Source organism: Podarcis bocagei (genome assembly GCF_964188305.1).
Source record: "Podarcis bocagei genome assembly, chromosome: 10".
Taxonomy (NCBI): Eukaryota; Metazoa; Chordata; class Lepidosauria; order Squamata; family Lacertidae; genus Podarcis; species Podarcis bocagei.
The window spans coordinates 47144261-47168722 of record NC_138135.1 but is presented as its reverse complement, the minus strand read 5'-3'; the positions used below and the strand labels follow the sequence as shown (position 1 = coordinate 47168722).

The 24462-nt window shown below is 41.4% G+C and overlaps 1 protein-coding gene across 2 annotated transcripts in view; it reads left to right on the top strand.

Moving 5' to 3' along the window:
• The window catches only part of TRHDE (thyrotropin releasing hormone degrading enzyme), a 210400-nt gene that overhangs the window by 135412 nt on the left and 50526 nt on the right, over positions 1 to 24462 (top strand). For both annotated transcript variants that reach the window (XM_081211937.1, XM_081211936.1), the window contains 2 exons: positions 17820 to 17885; positions 19416 to 19603. In XM_081211937.1, coding sequence (XP_081068063.1) covers positions 17820 to 17885; positions 19416 to 19603 — 254 coding nt within the window. The remainder of the gene's footprint in view (positions 1 to 17819; positions 17886 to 19415; positions 19604 to 24462) is intronic.

The following is a 24462-nucleotide window of genomic DNA, read 5'->3' as shown; positions in this document are numbered from 1 at the left end:
GTTATGTGGTTGGGCTTACTTATTTGCAGTGGCGTAGCGTGGGGGGTGCAGGGGGGGCCGGCCGCACCGGGCGCAACATCTGGGGGGGGGGGCGCTCGCTCGCACTCGCAGCTCTCTGCCCCTACCTGGCTCACTCACTCTCTCTCACTGCAGTGCTGGCTGTGCGAATCCGATCCGAGCCGCTGGGTCGCCGCCCACTGTGGAGGGGGTGGGTGCCAGGCGTGCGGTGCGGAGAGAGAGCAAGGGACTATCTGGGGGAGGGACAGTGCCGCCCAGCGCAGCGCTGAGTGCGGGAGAGAACCACACCAGACCCGACCAGGCAGCAGCAAGAAGAAGCTGGCAGCAGCGGCAGGTTAGGGGTTAGGGGGCGCAAATTACTTGCCTTGCCCCGGGTGCTGACAACCCACGCTACGCCGCTGCTTATTTGTTTATTCTCACACGTTGCCTCAAGGTATCTTACAATACTAATTTAATGAAACCCCTAAATAAAAGATAAAACCCATAAAAGCAGCGGGAAAACACTCACACCTAAACCGTAAAATACAATAGCAGGTAAAGCCAAAAATCAATAAAATCAACAGAGAATTTTCAAGTATTAAAAACAATTAGAGGCAGGAGATCACAGGATTATACCTTAGCTGATGTTTGTAAAACGGTGAAGAAGATGCTCAGGATTGTCCATGGATACTCCTAGATCAGATTACAAGTGAAGATAGTTAGTTGTCATGATTGCACCCAGTTCCTATGTTCTAAAACAGCATAGGAAACATGCCACAGCACTAAGTTAAAATCCCCTGCCATCACCTTTTGGAATCTGACATTTTCATAAGAGTGAAACCATGAGCACAGTGTTCCCAGTCCCCTTCTCTATCAGCTGGTTCACAAGAATTTAGTGGCCTGGGATACTGAAAGCCAGTGTTCAGCTGGACTCATTTTGAGTTTCATTCCATTTGTGTTCCTCCTGCTTCATTAACACCCCCCAATCCGTCCAGACCTACTGGGATGCGCAGGTGTCCCTTTGAGGATTGCCAGAGTGCCTTCCTGGAAGGCTTTCTAGCAATCGTTGTGGGGAGCGTGTAGGGCAAAAATCGCCCTCCAAGCCTCCAACCCCCACCCGGTGGGTCAGCCGAGGAGAGGGGCAGCCACCCTGCTGCGACGCTCCGGCTTCTTTCTGCCTCCTGGGTCAGAACTGATGCAGGAGCAGAGCTGTGGCTGGGCGCCACACAGGCCTGTACAGGAGAGGGGTAGCAGCACAGCAGTGCTGCCCCTCCTCCACTCCACCCCCAGGTCAGACCTGACTCCTTTTTTCCGTCATAAACTAGCACTTACTCTCTACTGGTACAGGAATGTGCACGGACATTGCAGCAATTAACTAGTCCCTCAACCAAATGCAAACAGGAAGAAATAAGGCTAGATTACTTGGAGGAAATCAGCGCTGCACATAACAAAATATTATTTATTTTGCTTCCTGCTTGGGTCTTTAAAACACGCATGATATTTTAATTTTCCTTGAGTCTGCTTTTTTCCTATCCATTGGTAGGCACTTTAGTTTTTTGGGGGTGGTCTATAGCTAAATTGAAAATATTCTGTACATTTCCTGCACATTTCTCTCTCACACACTCTGTCTCTTTCTGTTTGTGTATTCTTGCCTGGATTTTCAATAATGCATGATAATCTATTAAGATATCCAATTGCTTGTTAAGATCTGTCTAGTAATACTTGAAACTGAGGCTGATTTAAAAAAAGTCCTGGGTGGTTGGGCAGAGTGCACTGCATGGCAGGTTTTCATCTTATTTCAATAAGAAAAATTAATAAATCATTTTTTTCCTGCTCTGTTTCTTAGAGACATTACCACTATATGAGAAGGAATATAATATCTTTGTTTCTAATAGTTCAGCTGATTTATTCTTTGTCCCATGGCCACTATACAACGTGTACTATATGCTTCGTCTCTTCTCAGTCTGCTTGACCCTAGAATTGTACATGCTGCTTCTTGAAGATAGAAGTTTTTGTATAAAGTGCTGTTCGGGGGGTGAATGTTCGGACCCCAGGGCACTTACTTGTGGGGTACTACAGGGCTCTGTCCTCTCCCCCATGCTTTTTAACATCTATATGAAGCTGCTAGGAGAGAGATCAGGGGGCTCAGGCTGAGTGTTCACCTGTATGCGGATGATACCCAGCTCTACTTCTCCTTTATATTGCAACTAGTGAAGATAGTGAATGTCCTGTGTGAGTGTCTGGAGGCGACTGGAGGATGGATAACGTTTAATGCCGAGGTTCCCAATGTGGGGCACAGGCCCGAAGGAGGAAATTTGATTTTTAAGGGGGGCAATTTGAGAATTAGTTATTAACAGCTAATGGCCTCTTAGGCTTCCTCCATGTGAATAGGAGCTCACTTTTTGAATAGTAAGAATTATATGTCACGGGGAGGGCATCAGGATTTTAGAGATGCTTAGGTGGCGCATGTCCAAGAAAAGGTTGGGAACCACTGGTCCTAATGGATTGAGGTTGACTCCCAAGAAGACAGAAGTTCTGTTTCTGAGGGATAGAGGGCGGGCGGGCGGGCGGGGGGTCCTGAATGGGATAACTATGCCCCTGAAGGACTAGGTATGCAGCCTGGGAGTCATTTTGTACTCACAGCTGGAGACTCAGGTCATTTCTGTGTCCAGGGTGGCTGTCAGTCAGCTTCATTTGGTATGTTAGCTGAGACCCTACCTGCTTACACACTGTTTCACCATAGTGGTACATGCACTGGTTATCCCCCGCTTCATCTACTGCAAAGTACTCTATGTGGGGCTAGCTTTGAAGTTGACTTGGAAGTGACAACTAATCGAGAATGCGGCAGCTAGACTGGTGACTGGAAGCGGCCGACAGAACCATATAACACTGATCCTACAGGATCTACACTGGCTCCTGGTATGTTTCTGAGCAGAATTCAAAGTGTTGCTGCTGACATTTAAAGCCCTAAATGGCCTCGGCCCAGTATACCTGAAGGAGTGTCTCCACCCACATCGTTCAGCCCGGGCACTGAGATCTAGCTCCAAGGGCCTTCTGGTGGCTCCCACACTGAGAGAAGCGAGGTTACAGAGGAGCAGGCAGAGGACCTTCTTGGTAGTGGTGCCCACCTTGTGGAATGTCCTCCCATCAGATGTTGAGGAGATAAATAGCTATACAAATTTTAGAAAACATCTGCTGTTTGCTTGTTTTCCCAAAACAATTGCTAAGATTAACCACAGTTTGTCCCAGTTCAGAGATAATTACAAACTGTGGTTAGTTGAAAATGGAAACAAATGCTTCTATTCTCCTCATGCCTGCAGCAAAAGAGGAGAGGAGCAGGAAGAATTCATGAGCCCCAGACTCATTCATGTACCACCAAACTATAGTTAAACATGATATCTAAAAAGTCTCTTACATCAGCTACTTTTCCTACAAAGAAACTTGTCAAAGAACCACCTGAACAGAGCTGACCTATCTATCCTGACTGACAGTCTTCCCCTGTCTTTTCTCTGCATGTTCTGTAATGTTAAGTTGATGAGCCAAATCCTGAAATAGAAGATATTCACCCTACAGTGAGAGTTTGAGAATGTATGACTGGATTTATTTATTTTCTAAGTACAGTCATACCTCGGGTTACAGACACTTCAGGTTGCATGTTTTTGGGTTGTGCACCGCGCCAAACCCAGAAGTACCGGAACGGGTTATTTCCGGGTTTCAGCGCTCGCGCATGTGCAGAAATACTAAATCTTGCTTTGTGCATGTGCAGAAGCGCCGAATCGCGACCTGCGCGTGTGCAGACGTGGCACTGTCGGTTGTGAACGCTGCAGGTTGCAAACGTGCCTCCCACATGGATCATGTTCACAACCCGAGCGTCCACTGTACAGTAGAACAAATGTTTCTCATTGAGAGTGACCCTGACTTTGCTAGTGTGAGCTTGAACCAACTCAGTCAATACTGGCACAATTAACAAGTACTATTACAATGCCTCTGGAAAATACTCCATTTCATTCTCTCGTAGAATGCCATTATATGAGTTTGTAAAATGTCAATCAATATTGTTGCTATGTTTCGAGAGAGAGAGAGAGTTAGAAAGTTACTATATAGGAATTCTCAGGAATGCTTTGTTTTTCATTGACATAATCCATCAAATAATATATTCCTTAAAGCAAATTTAACCATCTAGTAGAGGTACCTTGAAACTTTATAGGCACTATCAAACCATGTTCAGTAGTGGCTGTGCCACCCCTTAAACATTTTGTTTCAGATTTCAAATGCAGATTGCTTTGTGACCACACTCTCATTGCCTTTGTGACATTCAAAGCTAGCTAATAGGGAGCTTTAGTACTAATAGAAAAAAAGTGGTCTTTGCATATACCCATATTAAGAAACTGGTTTCTGAGGGGAAGACACAGCTACTTCCTTCAGGTCTGTCAAATTTAGAGCTTCACAACTGCAAACATTTTATTTAAATCACTATGTGTATGACTTCATAAATGATACATTCTGTGTTTTTCTCAGTTTGGGGCCCTGGTTCAGATCTTAGTGCACTGCTGTTTTCAGTGTTCACTGATTACTTAACTGTTAATGTAGCCATAATGAAGGGCTGCTAATCCATAATGTTCATTAGTAAACACACAGAGAGACATTTCCCTCACTTATTACCTCTGCCGGGTCTCAAAATGGACCACCAGCATGCCTTTATTTGATAGGCCTCCAGAACTCGAGACAACCTGCAAATAACCATCTACATCCTATGGCCACAGGGCCCAGTAAGCATCCCTTCTTTGCAATCGGAATGGGACTGCGAAAAGGGGGCAGAGCACCACAATGCAAGGGCAGATGGACTTCATTCAGCTTGGCAGCCCATAAGTTTTAGAGATCTGTTATAAGCAACAGTGGCGGACTTTGGGCTTTCAAATTTCAGCAGCACCCGACGTTTGGCACACCTGCCCTTGCCTTCCATTTGACATCATTGTTCTGGTGCCCTCTCAGCTCGGCGCCCAGTGCAGGCGAACCAGTAAGGCTCCCCTAAATCCATCTTTGTAAGCAAAGAACGCACTAGAACATTTTAGGAGGAAGACAAGTAACAGATGGTATGGTGGACCGAGGTGCTTACCTGATGTCTCAGCTGGTGAGTCGCTGCTACTTCCCCAGAGGGTGTGGTAGTGTTGAACGAACACACCAACTGAGCTAATTTGATGCTCCTGCTGGTGGATTTCCTCCTCGCTGAAGTTGCCGCCACTTCACCCCATCCCTCCTGCCTTGTGGTAAGCAGCAGTGGCTCACCTGGTAGAAGGTCAGGTTATTGTCTCTGCCCTACTACACCATCTGCAGAGGAAGATTTTAATGTTATACTGCCCATCCCCAATCCTCTTCAAATCTGGTGCTATCATTATCTGAGCCATCTCTAGCTCTTTCAGATACATGTTAATTCATCTGAGGGAAGAAGGGAGGGAGGAAAACCAGAAATTGCACTAGGAAGGAAAGTTCCTGTTTTAAAGAGTAAGTTGAGCCATAGCAATTTCAGGTGCTGGATTTGTTTGTTTTTTGTGTGCACATGTGGCGTCGTCTTTTTTCCCCTTTTCTTGCTTTGCCTTGTGTAATTGAAAGGAAACGGCAACAAGAGGAATTTTTGGAAAACTGGGATGGTGAATGCAGAACAAGGCCAGAAGTAGCCATGCCTCCAAATGCTGAAACAATTCAAAGTGGTTCATGAAAGTGGGATATGGGACATAGACTATGTCAGACATATTTGTGAATGGAGTGACAGAGAGGTGCAGAGAGAGAAACAAGGGCAGAGGAGTAGGACAGAGTGGGATGAGGTACCAATTTAGCCCTCCCACAGTGCCTGTGAGGATCACTTGGGGTAAACTTACGACATCTTTCTGAAAAAAATGCATTTATTTATTTATATTTATTTATTTATTTACACCATGTAATCTTTTTGAAGGCAATGTGTTTCAGATTTAAGAAAAGCGTAATATAGGGTGGCCACATAACTTTACCTCACCAAAAGGTAGCACATCAACAAAAAAGAGGACACAGGTTTCCATAAAATATGCATGTGCTAATTCATGGGTATAGATAAAAAAGCAGAAATAATTACTGTATTATAAATAGAAATACAGCACATCTCACGGTAGGGGCGAAAACTTCCTGCATGCCTGCTCAGCATGCTCTCCAGGTGCTGCCTGTTGATGGACAAATTCAAACACCTTGCTCTTTCCCCCAGTGGTTCTTTATCTTTAAACCAGACTTGGACTAGACTGCTCTTCAAGCAGAGAAAAACTTTAATGAAAAAAGTAGGACAAATAGCCACCCTAGCTTAACACTGATTTTTAAGTTGGGCAACATATAAGTAGTTTTTTAAAATCATCATCATCATAATTGACAGTGGACTATCAACTGTAAATTGCAAGGAGGGAAAGAATTATCCAAATTATAATTCTACAAATTTATGTATCAGTGCTGGCTCCAGAAAGAATTATAAGATACTAGTATCATTTCTCTTACTTTAGTACTTAAAGCTGCTTGTTTGAGGATAATAATTTAATTGCACATATGCCTTTCTGGTAGCAAAGTTTTTTTTTATTGCTTCTAATTGCACTCACTGTTGAATTTGAAACATTTTTTAAAAATAAAGGCATGGAATAAACCTAGTGTTCTTACAGTATGTCATAAGGCATTTTATGGTGCAGTGAGCAACTGCAAGAGAAGCAAACCTCTGCTCAGCTAGTCCTGTTTTTGTAATATTTTTATTCTAAGTTTGACCTGCCCTCTCCTTGTAATACTTAAATGCCCTTCAACTTGTCTGCTCTGATTGAGCTGTAATGCTGCTTTCTTGTTTGGGGTCATTTTTTCCTTATCCTTATCTGGGAACTTTAAACAATGTCATAGGCTCATGTGGGTCGTCTTCTTCCATTTTCCCTAACGTTTCTTATCCTTGTGCCTATCAGCCAAATAAGTTCATTCTTCTCACAGTAGATTCAGAATACCAAGTTGATCCAGAAGACCACAATTCTCATGTTATAGCCTGGTCTTTTTAAAGTTCCTATTGCCAAATATTAGTGGTGGTGGTGAATATTATTTGTTGCTAGGGTTATGTTTATTTTTTATACTCCCAAGGCTAATAGATGCAGCCAGAAAGAAAACCCTAATATGCTGAACAACAGCAAATAAGTTGTTCTCAGGATATCTGAAGCATCTAGCTTAACAATATGCCTACTGCAGCCCCTTTCAGACTTTTGCCTGTGCACATCCAGAGAGCTGTGAAGAAGCTGTCAGTGTTTTTGAAAAACAAAAAAAGGTTCTGACCTCCCTTTGTCACCTCAGCCTGATCCTTGGACCCTTGTCGGCATAAAAGAGTCCACAAGAAAAGTATCCTTACAGAGTACTTTCTGCTTTTTATTCTTAAGAGTCTTTCTGCAGAAGCGACTGACCAACTGTACATACATCAACACTACCAGCTTTCACTAACCATCCAACCAACCCAACAACAAACTAACATTTCTCACTCTATATATAGGGTGAAGGCCGCTGATTCATGCTGACCAGCTTCTTAAGCATTAAAGAAACAGCGGCCAATTTTCAGCCATGACAGAAGCCAGTAGGGCTGGTGCACTGGTCATGCCCCTAACATGAATACCCACCCCAGTCCCAGTCCCAAAACCTTGGCACATTCAGTTCAGTTGTGAAATAAGACCTTAAGAGTAGTAAGAGTACCTGATAGTGCAGAGCTCCCAATCGTTAAGAGTTTTATATGCATATACCTGTACTTACATAGGTTTCTCCTTCAGACTCATGACTTGTCAGGTATCTTGGGAATGGAGCTGGAAGGCATTCATGTTGGGAAGAGGGTTAGAGTGCTCATCCCCTGTGCATTCATTCTGGACCCATTATCAACATGAATGCCCTGCCAGCTCCATCCCCTAGATCAGGCTTCCTCAACCTCAGCCCTCCAGATGTTTTTGGTCTACAACTCCCATGATCCCTAGCTAGCAGGACCAGTGGTCAGGGGTGATGGGAATTGTATTCTCAAAACATCTGAAGGGCTGAGGTTGAGGAAGCCTGCCCTAGTCTAGGGCCCCTAGACCTTCACATTTGGGTTTGAGTGGAAACTTAGAGATATGGAATTTTCTGAAACATGCGAACCATAGGGGGAAATAAAAGGTTTCTCCTAACAGTTATTGGGGTGGGGTGGGGAGAGATATAATTAGTAGTTTGTTATCAAACCCAAATCTTACTCCCCTTTGAACAATATAAAAGTTGCATCATGTATAACTTAGTTATAATACAAAATTGTGCCATGTGGCATATTTATGACATTTAAAATAGTTTTGTACAAGCAGAATTGCAAATATACCAACTTGTATTCCACTTCCTTCTGTGGGTCAGTTTTAGAGCTCAGTTTTCAACCATACTTTCTGATTTTACACGCAACTAGTCTGCTGTAGTTTCTGCCCTATGTCCTTCTGACCTTTTTATCCTCCTACAAGGCAGGGCAATAAGCTGCTTGTTTCTTAGTCTGTAGCAGAGTGCTCATATCACAAGTCATTTGAGGACAGAGGTAAAAAGGTTAACCATAATGGATCTGCCAGGTCAAAGACCACAGAAACAACATATGTAGTATCTCCAAACTACCCTGAGGGTTCTCAGAAAAAGGCAAGCAGCAAACAATAAAGATCCTTCATGCTCTTCTCCTAAAGATGGCACCACCTTCTAGGTGCAGTTTTGAGTGTTGTACTGCATATGCAAGAATCATCATTCTCTAATGCTGTATATTCCTAAATAAAAACTGTTAAAATCGTTTTACTCATCCAGACAACATTTTTCTTTGGAGTTTGTTTTCTTCAGTTCAACCCCCCCCCCATTAACATTGGTGGGGAGGAAGCCTCAAGGCAAAATGGGACCCTGCCCCTGCTTTTCAGTTTTCCTCCAAGCTGTCTTGTATCCATCATCCTAGCGCCCTCTGACAAACGTACTTAAGAGTAAAATCATCCTGACCCATTCTGAATTACCAGGCAAGACATAACTGTGTTTCTAAGAGGTAGACATATAATTCTTTCAGTATCCCTGTTATTCGCGTAAAGGGGGAACATCATTAGTATCCTTAAAAATTAGTCACTGGTAAACACAGTCAATAGTATTGACTCATCAGCTGATGAGTCACCAAAAAAGGCCTGCCTTTTTGTTAACAAGATATTTCCCATCATTTTTATTACCTAAGGAGGCCTTTCTCTGTACGTCAAATATTTTATCAGCCAGGGCATAATCCATGCAATTTATTTGCCTTATGAAAAGTCTCTCTGACCGACAATAAGCTTCCCTGTAGACAAATGTTAGATAGAGCCAAATACTTCCACCACGGCTGTCATGTGTGTTTTCGTTAATCCTGGTTGACCTGGGATTTTTAAATTCCACTAGTACTTTGGGCCTGGCTGGGTTGGATTAACAGCTACTGTCCTTGTTTGGAGTAACATCTGGAAGCACTTTGAATATGGAGTGAATTCACTGATCTAAGTTGATCTGTGCAGAGGGGAAAAATAGGAAGTTGAATCATTTTTATAATTTACATAATTCTGATATTTCACTTGAAACCTAATTTTGATATGATCTATCATCTTGTTTAAAAAGGGACGCGGGTGGCACTATGGGTTAAACCACAGAACCTAGGACTTGCCGATCAGAAAGTCGGCGGTTCAAATACCCGCGACGGGGTGAGCTCCCGTTGCTCAGTCCCTGCTCCTGCCAACCTAGCAGTTCGAAAGCATGAAGTGCAAGTAGATAAATAGGTACTGCTCTGGCGGGAAGGTAAACGGCATTTCTGTGTGCTGCTCTGGTTCGCCAGAAGCGGCTTAGTCATGCTGACCACATGACCCAGAAGGTGTACGCCGGCTCCCTCGGCCAATAAAGCGAGATGAGCGCCGCAACCCCAGAGTCGCCCACAACTGGACCTAATGGTCAGGGGTCCCTTTACCTTTAATCATCTTGTTTTGATGAAGAGTCAGGTAGAATTGAGAGTGAACATAGAAAAGGGATAAAGGCCTTCTTCAGTATGAGTGGACAGGTTTTTCCTAAGCATAAGCACACACTTAAAAAAGGACTTGTAAACTTATTCACAAACACTGTTGCTACAAACATCTGTCAAAAACCTTTAGGAGATTTTATTCTGTTTTCTCTTCAAATATTCAAGCCATCTGCCTCAGTATTCAGGTAACACACTTTCCAGATAATTTAAGCATTTTAATTTTCTTCAGAGACCGACTATAATTTGACAAGCTTTTGCAGTTTTATTTTTTATGTCTAGGGATGTGTGAAAGATAGAGGCACAATGCAGACATTTTGTGATCTTCAAACAATGTTGTTAGTCTTTAGTTCAATGCAGCCATTTTAAAATGCCAATACCAATAGGTTAATGTATTGGAAAATTTGTATTATCTTTGTTTTGTTGCAGGCTCCCTATTTGATAAACGTGATACATTAATAAGAACTGCTACAATAAAACATAGTAAAGTGGTTATAGGAAAGGACAGCGATTATCGTATTTTTCTCTTACCCTATTAGATAAAAATGCCTTGCATGTGTCATAAAAACAAAAGAGTAACATGCAAAATCCCATTAGATTAAAATATTATTGAATACTTCTCATGCCAATATAATCCTAATCATTTCATCTATAGTCTAGGTATATTGTACTTCTATAAAAAGAAGTCATCAAATTCATACTTTTGGCAATTCTTTAAGAGAAATAATGCTATGTGTGAGGAGAAACCATCAAATACACATTCTTTGTTTCTCTTGTGGGTGGCTGGTTTGCAGGTGTGTCACTTATGGACACAGTGCGGGAGTCAAACTAAATGTGTCACAGTTCATGCAATTAGCAATTCCCTGAATTGTATTTGTAGAGGAATTGTCTTTTTTTTTTTGCGTAATTGGCAGATGCAGTGAGCTAAGCTCAGATTTGGACCCTGGTGGGGTAGGTAGGCTTTATTTTTTTTATAAAAAAAAATCTCTCCACTACTTGTCCCTATCTAGTATAGGGGCCCTGCAGCTGCTATCTATCTTACTGAAAAGAAAGGTTCTATTGGCTTGAGTTAGAGCCTTCCTTTCAGTGCATATTGTAGGGATGGTGTTCTAATCCTTATTAAAACCACTGACACAGGCAACCAGGTTAAACTCTCTTCTGCCCCATCAGGTTCGCAATCTAGACTGGGGCCCTCACACCTACCACTTACCCTTTCAAAGCCACACAGTTGCTCCTATGGTTGTTTGAAGTTTGGTAACAAGGAAACATCCCTTTCCGTCCCAGCACTTGGTCTATGGAATGTTCAGTGCTAGGCAAAGTCTTTTCTCCCAGGCATTTGACTGTTAATTCCCCTTTTCATTAGCAACAGTTGGTGATGTTTTCTTTTTCCATGTGTTGTTGGAAGATGGAGGGATTGTGGCTTTACTATTCCTCATTGTGATTATTTTCAATTATATCGTTTACATATATTGTATTCTTTATTGAGTGCCTTACTATTACTTGTATGTCACTGTGAGGTGCTTTTATAAATTGACTAATGATGTCAAGAAATATAAATACACATCTGAATGTTGCCACTTTTAGTTTGGCCCACAGAAGGCCAACTGTGCATGGCTTTCTGTTTTTGCTTTGAGCGTACTACAAAGCAAACCATTTTTGGATTGTGGTTTGCCATGTGGTTCACAGGGCTGTTCTTTGAGGAAGAGAGAATGATGTCCAGAAATGTATCTGAGTCTGTGGAGAATATAGTCACACGTCTCTTTGCTTTCTGAACTCAGATGCTTTGAATTTAAACAGAGCCAGAGGTTGCAGTGGCCAGCTGTTCAGTTTCAGTTTGGGAAACCTAGGTTCACCATGTCTTCATCTAACATTCCCCCCTGGAATCTCTTAATACAAGCAATATTGCTCTAAACTCCTTGGAGAAAGGACAAGATACAATTATGTTATAATAACAGAACCATGATGAAGTTAAACTTCCATCCCTCCAGTTTATTTATATATTCAGCTAAGCTAACATTTCTTTCCCCTGCTTCAACTTTCTAAAGTGTCTTTAATTGAAATCAGCTTAAATAGCTTAAATTCGCTTCTGGTGAATAGGGTCACAACATAGGGTCTTCTGCATGAAATAGGGCCCATTTATGAAAATTATGGCTACATTTGAGGTATCCTTATGTTGTAGAAAGCTGGATTTTCCAGAATGGTCTCTTGAGGGGATAGGATACGATTGACAGCTGGCCTGGCAGGTGGATGAAGACATTAGTGTGTGCATGCGTGCCTCAAAAGATAAGTTAAAATAATGTGCTCTCTGCTTGACTTATTTTTTTTCCTAGTAGTTTGCCAATTTTATTTTTGCATCAGCCTTTCTGCATTCAGACACAAACCTCTGCACACAAGAACATACTCCCTGAACTGAGTTGTCAAGCCACCTCACGGCAAGTTACTTTGTTTTCTACTCATTCACTTAGAATTATGTGGCCTGTCATCTCAGATCAGCCTTTGAGGAATCAGTCTTGACATTGAGAAGGCAGGATGGGTGGGGATAAGTTGTGAGGCACAATTAAATCTTGGAAAGAGTAATAAGTAAAGTGGCAGGAAAGTCCTTTGAGGAGATAAAAGTTTAAATGAATGTCCTACGGTGTAGCAGTTCTTTCCATTTATTGCTATTTCTACTTTCCATTTCCATTTACTGCAATCTACTATCCCATTATAGTAGATATTGATATACTGACAATTTTAAAGCAACATTCCTGGAATATTAGCACCACAAAAGATTCACCAAAAATGAGGCTTTAGGGCTAAACTAGATGTGATGGGGACACCAACATTTGCTCTCCATATTTCTGCTCCATTCAAGTATAAAGTGAAGTGAACTTAAATTTTTCATTAATATATGGATAGGGAGAACTGAGCCCCTCTCCCCACACCAATAACATTTCTCCCAGATTGACTGTGGTATCAGAAGTGAACCATTTTGGCACTTGAAGCAGCAGAGCCCCAGGAATTAATATAGTGAGAGGGGGGGATAACGTATCAATTTTCATATAAAATATTAAACATATCCTTTTCTCCCTTTTATGTGTAAATGAAGAAGATATGTAGATAAATAATAGCAATGTCCAGTTTGGATTCTTACCTAATGGACAGGTCTCTGATAACATTAGGCAGCTGTTCAATGTTTCATAAATGTATCCCTGGTTATTAAGAGGTTACAAGGGTGGGCTTGGGACATTCATTAAAGTAATTGAGGGATTATATCACAATTGGGAGCAGTTGCCTCTTTGAATGGGACAGTTGTTCAATTAACAAGTGAAAAGTGATAGGCGTTCCCCTGTTAGAGGTTTAGCTGACCCCATCATAATACAATTAAGCAATGTGTCAAATCTGCATTACTTGAAGATGGCCAGAAGAACTATTCTGGAGAGATTCAACATGAACTTCAAGAGTATGGAACTATATTGCATTTGGAAATTAGTTTAAAATTAATGGTGGTAAAAACTCAAGCTGTTTAGAACCACCCTGATATGGTTAACTCCGAAATGTACTCAATTGACTCAAATCAAGTTTTGGAAATACATGGTAATTATAATTGTTTTGAATCTGTGTCAGATTGAGGAGAGAAATAATAGTTGGTTTGTGTTTTTTAACCATTAAGGAAGATATTAAGTGTGTGGAAAGCTGAAATTATGCTTCTTTGGCAGGATTACAACCACTAAAATAAGTATTCTACTTAGAATCAATATTTTATTTCAAGTAATGTCATTATAAGTCTTAGAGCAAAAAATTGAAAGCATGGAAAAATTACTTAATGGCTTCATTTTGGGTGAATAAAAGCCATTACAACTGAGCTAAAGAAGGAGGTTTAGCAATCCCAAATATGTCTGTATGCAGGCCAGATGAGAGCTGTCTTTAAATTGAGGACAGATTCCCCAAAATAGGTAATCACTGATGACGTCATTTTCTAAGGAAACCTTGAACGTTTTGTTCTGGCAGATATAATAAGATAAAATTCTCTCTTTAGGATGGAATCTGGTGGTTGCCTTGTGCCTATGTGAAGCCTTTTTTGATCTAGTGGATGGCTTTGCTAACAGAAGGGAGAAATTATTTGTGCCAATTCTTCCACTCACTTGCTGCAGCAGCACCCCACAAAAATTGGTTCTGGAGAGTTAGCATACTCTCCAGAGCAGGATGGGTGTGTGCAAGAGGCTGCAAATTTGCAAAATTCACCTCCACTCCTCTTCCATTGTAAAGACCTTCCATAAGTACATGGGCAACAAATTGATCTCTAACTTAGTCACTTTATCAACACCAGAGTTTGGGAAGCTCGGAAGATCAAATTGTCATGAGGAATTCTCCTTCCTGCCCTCCCCCAGGAGTTCATTAATAAAGGTAAAAAAAAAAAAAAAACCTAGATAAATTTACTGGACATGCAAAAATAAGAGCTTTCTGGATGCATGGGTGTCCTGGATTTTAACAACTGAAAAAGAATTTACCTGTCCGTTGGTTTATTTATTTACAATTTTAAAACGAATTCTCTTGGTGATTACCCATTTTGGAGAACCTATCCTCAATTCACAGCAGCTCTCTCTGTGGGGAGTAGAAAGAGATAACCTTTCTAATTCTTTACATGTATAGTTTATTATTTTAATTATGGCATTGTATGGTAAAGACAGCCTTTCTGCATATTCTTCATTTTTATATAAGATGGAGACCTACTTTTGAATGTTTTGTGGTATTAATGGTCTTCCTGGAAGAAAACTGTTAAATGTAATGTGAAAACATGTTTAAGACCTAGAATATGAAAAATATGGTGGTAGAGTGTGTGCTAAAATGTTGGCCTGTGTTGGCTCATAGTATTCCCACAAAGATGGGATTTGGGGGATTCCATTATATTTCCTTGCTGTTTCTCACAGCAAGGTACTTGAGCTGGAATTTTTGGGAGGAGGAATTTGTACTGTGTTCATTATAATCTCCCTGTGGATTGCCCAGCAGAACCTGGCATTGAAAGAGGCACAATGCTACAGTTGCTAATTTTACAAGCCACTTGATTGTTAAAGGCAGAGTGTGGAACAAAATCAATCTAGCCCTAGAGCAGTTGAATAGTGCAAAAACCAAAACCAAAAAACCAAAATATAATGAATAGTGCTGTGTATCATGAGTTTGTAGCTTGCAGTTCATTTCAAGTGTCATTATTTTCTCTTTATATAAGCTCTACATATTATTTTTTACTGAAATGGCGTATTTGGAAATTAAAAGGAAAATTCAAGCTTCCATGGTATATAAAACAAATACCAAAGAAAAAAAAAGTTTTCCTCTGCCTACAAATGTTCTGTAGGAAGAATTAAAACAAACGGTAGCAGCTAATGTAGTGGCTTAATGTAGACTGTTAAGAAACATGCATTGACTTGTTGGCGTAAATGTTGGGGCAGCTTCACACCTGTTGTGTACAGTAAAACATTGCCAATATACAGCTCAAGATCATGCCAACATCAGGAGAACATCAATGACAGAAGTGAAATACTCTTCTTCTATCAGTCATGGCAGCATAGCAGTCAAATTAGCTTTAAGACTGAACTTCATAAATTCCTGACAACTATTGTGGTCTGTTGGGATTTGAAAAGTTCCTCATACATTTCAAGATCTTGGTCTTTCTTCCTTTGACACTGAGGGCTGATTCTAATGTAACATTTAGCATTAGCATGGATACATTTTTAAGTTATCCCCTAATTGCATATGGTGGAACTGGGTCACAATATATCATCGCTAGCAGTGATCTTCTGAGCATAGAATTTTCCATGTGAAGCTGAGAATGTGGAGTTGAGAAAGGCAAATATTGGAAACCCTTCCAACATATGCATCTACTGGTTATAGCAACTAATGTGGAAACAAAACCAGTCGTACCCTCTTATAAGTGGGGCTGACTTAGATAACCCATCTTGTTTATATGCTTACTGTGGGTGTTTTTATTATAAAAATAATCAGCTCACCTGGAGAAACCATTGAGTTGTTTATTTTTAGATATTAGCACAGTAAGTTGGAGGAGCATATATTCTGCTATCTTTTCTAAGGCGTATTTTCATGACATTTAAAAAACTATGCATTGTGGTTAAAGTGAGTCAGTGTTCTCATTTAACTTTTCTAAGCTGTGATTATATGGGAGTTTCTGCTTCTTGTACAGCGAGTTCACAGAAATAAAGCTAAATCTGTCATGAGTGCTTGCAATTTGTGCATCAGGATGTTTGCTCCCCAAACACTAATTACCATTGAAATACCTAGTTCACGCACATACCAAGCAGAAAACACAGTCAGCACAATTTTTAATGATTTTGCTTGAAATTAGGGCTTGCCTTCTACTGCTTTTCTTAAGTGAAGGTGGTGAACATTCACATGTATGGGAATCCCTCTTTTTACCTGATAAATAAAATGCATTTTAATGTATTCACATTTTATGCTTAGATCAAGTAGAAAATCTCTTGCTCTATATCCAATTTAATATGCTTTATGGAGCTCCAGAACACTGAACAAAATGAAGCTGGATCTATAAAATGTAATCCTAGCCCTAGTATGGTGTAGGTAGGGAGATAAAACTTAGGAATGAAAAGGACAAAAGAAATCAATATTAAACTTACATTGTCAGAAACCTTAATTACATTCATTGAAAGACACTTGCTGATCTAACAATTGCCTTAGCATTTAGTAGAACCCTTGCGCATAAGAAGCTTCTGTTCCATGAGATGAACCCCACTTCTTTAAGAGAAGTTTCAAACTAAAATTTGTGCACTTGGTTTGATAGCATTATATATTTCTGCAGAATCAAATTGCAAGACCCATAAAACCTTAATAGACATAAGTCTTGAATAGACTGTTCCTTTTAAAAATGTTTAATAACAGATTTAGCTATCAACCAGAGTCTGTGGTTTCTTGACACAAACCACAAAACAGTCTGCTGAAATAATAAGTAGCACCTATCTTTGGAAAGTTTCCCAGAGCTGGAAACTGTTGCAGAAGCTGCAATTTATTTATTTTTAATAAAAAAGTCTGAAAATTTAAAAGTTTGAGAATTAATTTGAGAGCAAAAAGTTCGTTCATCAAATTATAATTTTGAAAGTTGTTTATCCCTACCTTTGTTTACATATTGTATTTCACTCCTAATACCATGTGTTGTCTTCAACATGAAGTTCCAGATTCAATGTACGTAGTATTTGATTGACAAGCAAACACCCATATATGTACAGCATCCATCAACGTAACCTTTCCTAACTGAACAAACTAATGTTACTGGGGGGGGGGGGTGTCTCCATGCAAGGGAAAGTTGAAAAAGGAAGAAGGAGGAGGCAGGGGAAAGAGGGTGGAAGAGATTATAGTGGCTTCTGTGCAGAAGGTGAAAAGGGTGCTTAGTAGTTTTATGAAGTGGTAAGGGGAAGCTCTAGGGCAGTGGTGGCCAAACTTGGCCCTCCAGCTGTTTTTGGACTACAACTCCCAGCATCCCCAGCTAACAGGACCAGTGGTCAGGGATGATGGGAATTGTAGTCCCAAAACAGCTGGTGGGCCAAGTTTGGCCACCACTGCTCTAGGGAGTTAATATGGAGGGGATGGCTGAGGGGATTGGCAAATGAACAGGGGCGCAGCCCCAAATTAAGAAATAATATTGCTGTAACTTATTGTTGTAACTTATAAGATACATGTATATGATTTGTGTATGAGAATATACTTAATTGTTGTATCAATAGAGCACCATAGTTTGACTTGGAATAAGTTTGCTTTTTTTTACAATAACAACTGGTTTACATATGTTTTGTAGGATTATCTAACCATTCACAAGTATGGCAATGCTGCCAGAAAGGACCTATGGAACACGCTGTCAGAGGTAATACAGTTTAAAGTTTTCAGGGAACTTGGGTTAACCCAAGGAATAAATATCCCATGCTGAAACTCATATTCCTGTTAATTAGTGTTTTATTTGCGTTTCTGAATATCATTTTGGAAAATTCTTAAATAAAAATTTATGGAATGTGAAAGACAGAGTATCTAGAAATGGATAATCAAAACAAATGGATCCAGATATCAGCTCCTTTGAGATGAACTGAAGGGGAAGCAGGATGCAACATAGAAGTGTAATGGACTAAAAGAGAAGCTGTTTATGATTTGGTGCAGTCAACTCTAAGTATTCTAGGGCAGCTAAATAGCTGTAATGTCAGTCATGATGGAAAAGAGCATGTGAAAACTCCTCCTTCCCAAGTATGTGCTAGCTGTTGCTTCACAAACAAAAAGACAGATTAAAATCATATTGAATAAAGTGCAAAGGGGCATGGGAAACAAAATGTTGCCCCAATACAGCTCTAGTCCCACGTGACTAGATGAACCAGCATGTGGCAGGGAATATGCCTCTAAATGCTCATTGCTAAAGAAGGGGCCATACTTCACTGAGATGAAAGGGTTTGCAAAACGCGCGCGACAAAATGCATCGTTTGAGCAGGGCAGACACAAGATTTGAGATTCTCTTAGATCAGAAAAAGAATGCAATATTATGTACTTCCTTTTCTAGTTCCTCCCTTTTCTGGAGAACAGTTGTCTAGTGCCTCTTAAACATTACGTCAGCACCATTTTAACTGCAGTGAAGGCAGGTCCGGGTTCCACCATGACTAAGGTTGAAATTCTTTGTATAAATTTGGTAATTAAAATTGTCAGATTACAGTCCTGTGTCCACTTTCTGTGTAGTTCCTTTTAATATGTTGCTAGCAATGGGACGCGGGTGGTGCTGTGGGTTAAACCACAGAGCCTAGGACTTGCTGATCAGAAGGTTGGCGGTTCGTATCCCCGCAACGGGGTGAGCTCCCGTTGTTGGGTCCCTGCTCCTGCCTACCTAGCAGTTCAAAAGCACCTCAAAGTGCAAGTAGATAAATAGGTACCGCTCCAGCGGGAAGGTAAACGGCGTTTCCGTGCACTGCTCTGGTTCGCCAGAAGTGGCTTAGTCATGCTGGCCACATGACCCGGAAGCTGTACGCCGGCTCCCTCAGCCAATAAAGCGAGATGAGCGCCGCAACCCCAGAGTCGGCCACGACTGGGCCTAATGGTCAGGGGTCCCTTTACCTTTACCTTAGTAATGGGCTAGCCTCTGTTGTAGGACTGGGGAACCTGTGGTTTGGCAGATTTCATCGGCCCCAGCCAGGGTGACCAATGCCAGGGATAATCGGAATTGTAGTCCAGCAACATCTGAAGAAGCACAAGTTCTTACCCCAGACATGAATACCCTATGTTACTTTGTGAATGGTTGTTTTTTGAAGTGAAGCAAAGAGCAGTAGTCCTCTATTCTCTCCCCCCCCCCCCGAAAGGTAACAATACTGGCAGTACTCCCTGAATATATTGAATGAAATTTTCTCTTCTTTTTGTTTTGAAGGCACTTAAGAAGGTTGGGAAATTTGTGAATATCCAAGAAGTAATGGATCAGTGGACACTGCAGATGGGTTATCCTGTTATCACCATCAAGGGAAATGAAACTGCAGAAAATATTGTAGGAATCTCCCAAGAACACTTTATTTATGACCTTGACGTTAAAAACAAAGATCGTGGCCTTGGAAACAACAGGTACTCAACATTTATTGTTAAAAGAATTATGCTTTACCTTATTTTGATGTCATTGTGTTGCGATAATGTATTCTCACAAAACTTGTTAAATGAAAAATTATAACTAAAGTACCGATAGCACAGTATGGCATTCCTGTGATTAAGCCACATTCCTTAAATAAGTTAAATCAGAACACCGAGTATTTACACATTTTCTACCTTAAAAAATATTTTTGCTTTTAATCTGCTGCATGTCTATTAAGAGAGATACAGGTATAGAAGTAAAATGCACATCCAGATGGAAGTCTAAACTCCAGAACATTTTTGCACATATTAAAGCTTCTGAGAATAGAACACTATTCTCAGAAGCCGCAGAATACTATTCTCAGAAACAGGTACTTCTGATTTATCCCAGTCACCTTATCCTTTTGTTCACTATGCCAACAGACTAGGATTTAAAGAAAGAATAGTTAAACATATATTACATATGAATGGGAAAGTTTTCTTGATTTTGCAGTCTTGAGCTCATACTCTATTCAGCAGCAATATATAAGTGATAAACAAGACTAGGTCCATTAAATAGAGCACTGAAGCATTTTATTAGTTTAAAAAAAGGATACAGGCAAGCTTGTTGGATATTATTGGCCTTATTCCTATGTTGTCATGTCACTCCTGTTTAAAATACTTGGCTGAAATAGGATTTCCTGTAAGTACAAGTTGAAGAGTACACAAATTAGCACAGGCATAAGCAAACTCCGTCCTCCAGCTGTTTTGGGACTACAGATCCCATCATCCCTAGCTAACAGGACCAGTGGTCAGGGATGGGTGGGAGTTGTAGTCCCAAAACAGCTGGAGGGCCAAGTTTGCCTATGCCTGAATTAGCAGAAGGGTTTCATCTAACCGAGTTACTGTATTTTTCGCGCTATAGGACGCACCGGCCCATAGGACGCACCTAGATTTGGGGGGGGGGGGAATAAAGGGGAAAAATTTATTTCCTGACCCACCCAGGCACGGGGCTGGGGTGGGGGAAGCCCGAGCTTCCCCCAACCCCAGCCCCCAGAACGGGACCCAGAGCAGCTTCAGCATCGCTCTGGGAGCTTGCGCAACCTTTGGGAGCCTGGCGCAGCTTCGCGCCAGGCTCCGAGGGGTTGCGCGGAGCTGCGCCGATCCCGGGAGGGCAGGCAGCTCTGTGCGACCCTCCGGAGGCTGGCGCAGCTTTGCGCCGGGCTCCGGAGGGTTGCGCAGAGCTTCCTGAAGCCTGGAGAGCGAGAGCCTCTCGCTCTCCAGGCTTCAGCGAAAGCCTGTATTCGCCCCATAGGATGCACCCACATTTCCCCTTCATTTTTGGAGGGGAAAAAGTGCGTCCTATAGGGCGAAAAATACGATACTCTAAATTCAACCTTCATGACCTCCCTGTATCTTCTGACACATATGCCCTTACACATTTATTAATGGTTGCATGCAAAGGAGCTGTCCATAGCTAATAATGATGTCAGCCACTAAAAGAGGTGCAAGAAGCAGAATCTGAGCCCTGAACATCTCTCCACACTCTACAACTCTTTATCAATACCGCACAAACCCTGTTCTGTTGCTAGACTCCTTGCGGAGGTTGTTTACTGTTGAGATGTAAGGATGTTTCTGAACATTCTGCGGTATCCCAGCAGCTCTTCCAATAGTTGAATGGGCCATTCCAATAAATGGCGACTTGGTCTCAGGGGCTGGACTGAGGAGGAATGGTGGAGGCTGCCGCCCTCCTTCTGAACCTTCCCTGGAGGAGGAGGGCAGTAAAGATTTACAGTGGTGGTTTGCAGAAGGTCATGACTCTGAGACAGAAGAAGGAGAAATCTGGGAGATAATGGAAGAAGAGGAGGGTGGAGCAGAAGAGCCAGAATAGCTGGCTGACACGTTATCAGTAGAAAGCACTCCAGACCCTCCTTCTCCTAGGACCAAGAGGGCAGTGAAAGTGGAAGAACAGAAAGCGAATAGACAAAGGGCCTCACGCAGCCACCATATAAGGGGTGGAGCTGCTGTCGACTGAGAGTAAAGTGGGGGAGGAGATTACTCAGATCAACACCATTATCCTAGAGACAGCATCCTGCATCTCTCTCTCTGTGAATATTCAATAAAATACCTTGGTAAGATTTTATTGTATTCCCATTACTGGCAGCCTGCTGTGAGGGGGGGTGTGTGGATTCCCTGAAGCCTGGCACTTGGAGGCTTCTGTAACATCACACCTGCACAGCCTGTGCCTACAGATGTGCCCCTTATACTAGGTTGAGCAAAATAGGGAGAGGTGGGCTTAATCCAGAAAGAGATGTGACTATGTAGGGCATTGGAGATGGGCAACGGACGCTTCCCCTTCTGGGGTTAATTGCCACTTTGGAGCAGAAGGTATGTTTGGTCCGAAGTGGAGGACAAGGGTTTTCAGTTCAAGCAAAAAGACTGCCTGATTACATAAGGTACCACTAGTAAGGTAGTCATACCATATGTCCATTGTCTATATTGACTGGCCGTGACTCTTCAGGGTTCTGACAGAGAGCATCCTCAGCCCTACTGAGAGATGTTGGGTTTCCACCTGGGACCTTGTGCATGCAAAACCTATAGGATGTGTTTCCATGTACATTTCCATTACTTGGTGAGCACCTTGCTAATTTATTTGTAATAAACCCATGAGTTTCTCCTGTTTTATTTTATTTCAGCATTTATAGTGTTTTAGTCAGAGAATATTAGAGCAGTGCACAGAAACTGAATGTAGAATATAACGAAGTTAATAAAACAGTGCTAAAGCCCACAATAATTCATAAATAATGTTTTTTCCCCATCCCTGCTTGCTGCTAGATGATCTGGTAGTGCTGGCTCAGTAGTGGCAATCCTCTGATTTGATTTATGTGGCAGTGTCACTTCACTCAGCTGTCACTGCACCTCATTAATGAAATGCAAAAATAAGAATGTGGGAGGTAGATATTTGGTAGATTAGTCTTCACAAGGGCAGGTTTGGTTATCTCATAGCTTATCTATGATCATGAAGATTTCTACATGGTAGAAAATGTCCCAATTAAACTTAGCAATGCCATGTTTCTCATCCTCAGTATTTTGTCCTGGTTCATTTTCTCTCTCTCCTTTGTTTCTCATTTGATTGACTGTTTAGCTCAGTTTCATTAACAGATAAAAAGCTCTTTCACCATGAAAAATAGATGAAACATGCTTTACTTCAAAATATTTGAAATCATGTACAGTGGTGCCCCGCAAGACGAATGCCTCGCAAGATGGAAAACTCACTAGATGAAAGGGTTTTCCGTTTTGGAGGTGCTTCGCAAAACAAATCTCCTATGGTCTTGCTTCGCAAGACGAAAATGTCTTGCGAGTGCCTGCGGTTTTTTTCCCCTCCCCCCTTTTTCTGAGCCGCTAAGCCGCTTATCAGCTGATCTGATAAGCCTAAAAGCCGCTAAAAGCCGCTAATAGCGCTAATCCGTCAATGGGCTTGCTTTGCAAGACGAAAAAACCGCTAGACGAAGAGAATCACAGAACGGATTCTTTTCATCTTGCGAGGCACCACTGTATATGCTTTATTTATTTTTATCGCTTTTATAAAGATTAGAAACTGCTACAGACATGAAACAGCCGCATCCACATGCCTATCATTCAGTAGGCATGTTCTTTCAGTAGTTACATACGAAAAATGAAAATTAAATAACATTGTGCATTAATCACCAGACTCCATAACTCTCAGAAGAATGTTCAAATTATTGTAAATAATGGGTGGAGTCTAATGTTACTTTGGAACCTATATTTCTAAAACACGGGGAATGTTGCCCATTTCTGCACCAACTCATTCTCAAGATAATGATTTTCTCAAGCCCACACATAGTTAGCTTGAACATAAGCTGCCAAGCCCAATATTTTTAAGTCCAACAGTGGCAGGGTAATCGATTTTTGCAGTACAATGCAAATACGATTTTAGCTGTGGTCCATATTTTAGTAACCATTTCCACGTCTTTATTGTCCACACAGCCATGTAAGTAATTCAAAAGAAATCTTAAGGGGTTACTCGGGAATAGTATAATTTGTTCTACGTACATTTAGTACATTCTAGGTACTAAAAAAAACTTTTTAAAAATCAAGTCCAAAAAAGCACAATCTTTGTGCAGTTCACACACTGCCAACACTAACCATGAATCGAATTATTGATCTGTGCAGAGTAAGATAGCACTTTTAGAGTGTCTTTCTTTCAAGTTTGTTACTAGCAATTTCTAACCCACATATCTCGAAATTCCTTCTCTCTGTGGTGTCCAAGGCACCATACCCTTGTTGGAAGATAGCGTAATTCTTCTGACTTCCCATCCTCCCAGACTAGCCAATCTTTGGACAGAAAGCAGTGTTGATGTAGAGTTCCCTAGAGTGCTCACTCCAGCAGGCCTTTCAAGCTAGTTTTATTTCTTCCCTCCACCCCCTTATGATAGAAACGATTTAGGATTGGAGACATAAAAATGGGGGAAGGGGGAGAGATGAGAGAGAATCCTGCACTTCCTCCCGGTGCTAGGAGGTGGTGAGGCTCCAGTGAAGATAGCTGATCCACAAAGCATATAGACATCATCCCCCATTACAGCTTTGTGCTGCCACCAAAAGAATACTTCCTTCTCCCATGACTGGGGTTAATGAGAAAGAGAGAGCTTTCCTTCCCTATTGGAAGAGTGTATGGCATCTACAGAGGTCTGTCGCTTTCCAAGTGGTCATGCAGGAAGAAGAGGGCAGGCCTCAACTTAAGAGAACTCCTTCCCACCACATCTTCTTACTTGAATTATCAATTCTGCACTTAGAGACCTTTTGCACTAACATGAAACCCAAGGACATGTAAGTCAGGAGCAAATCACCCCAGAATT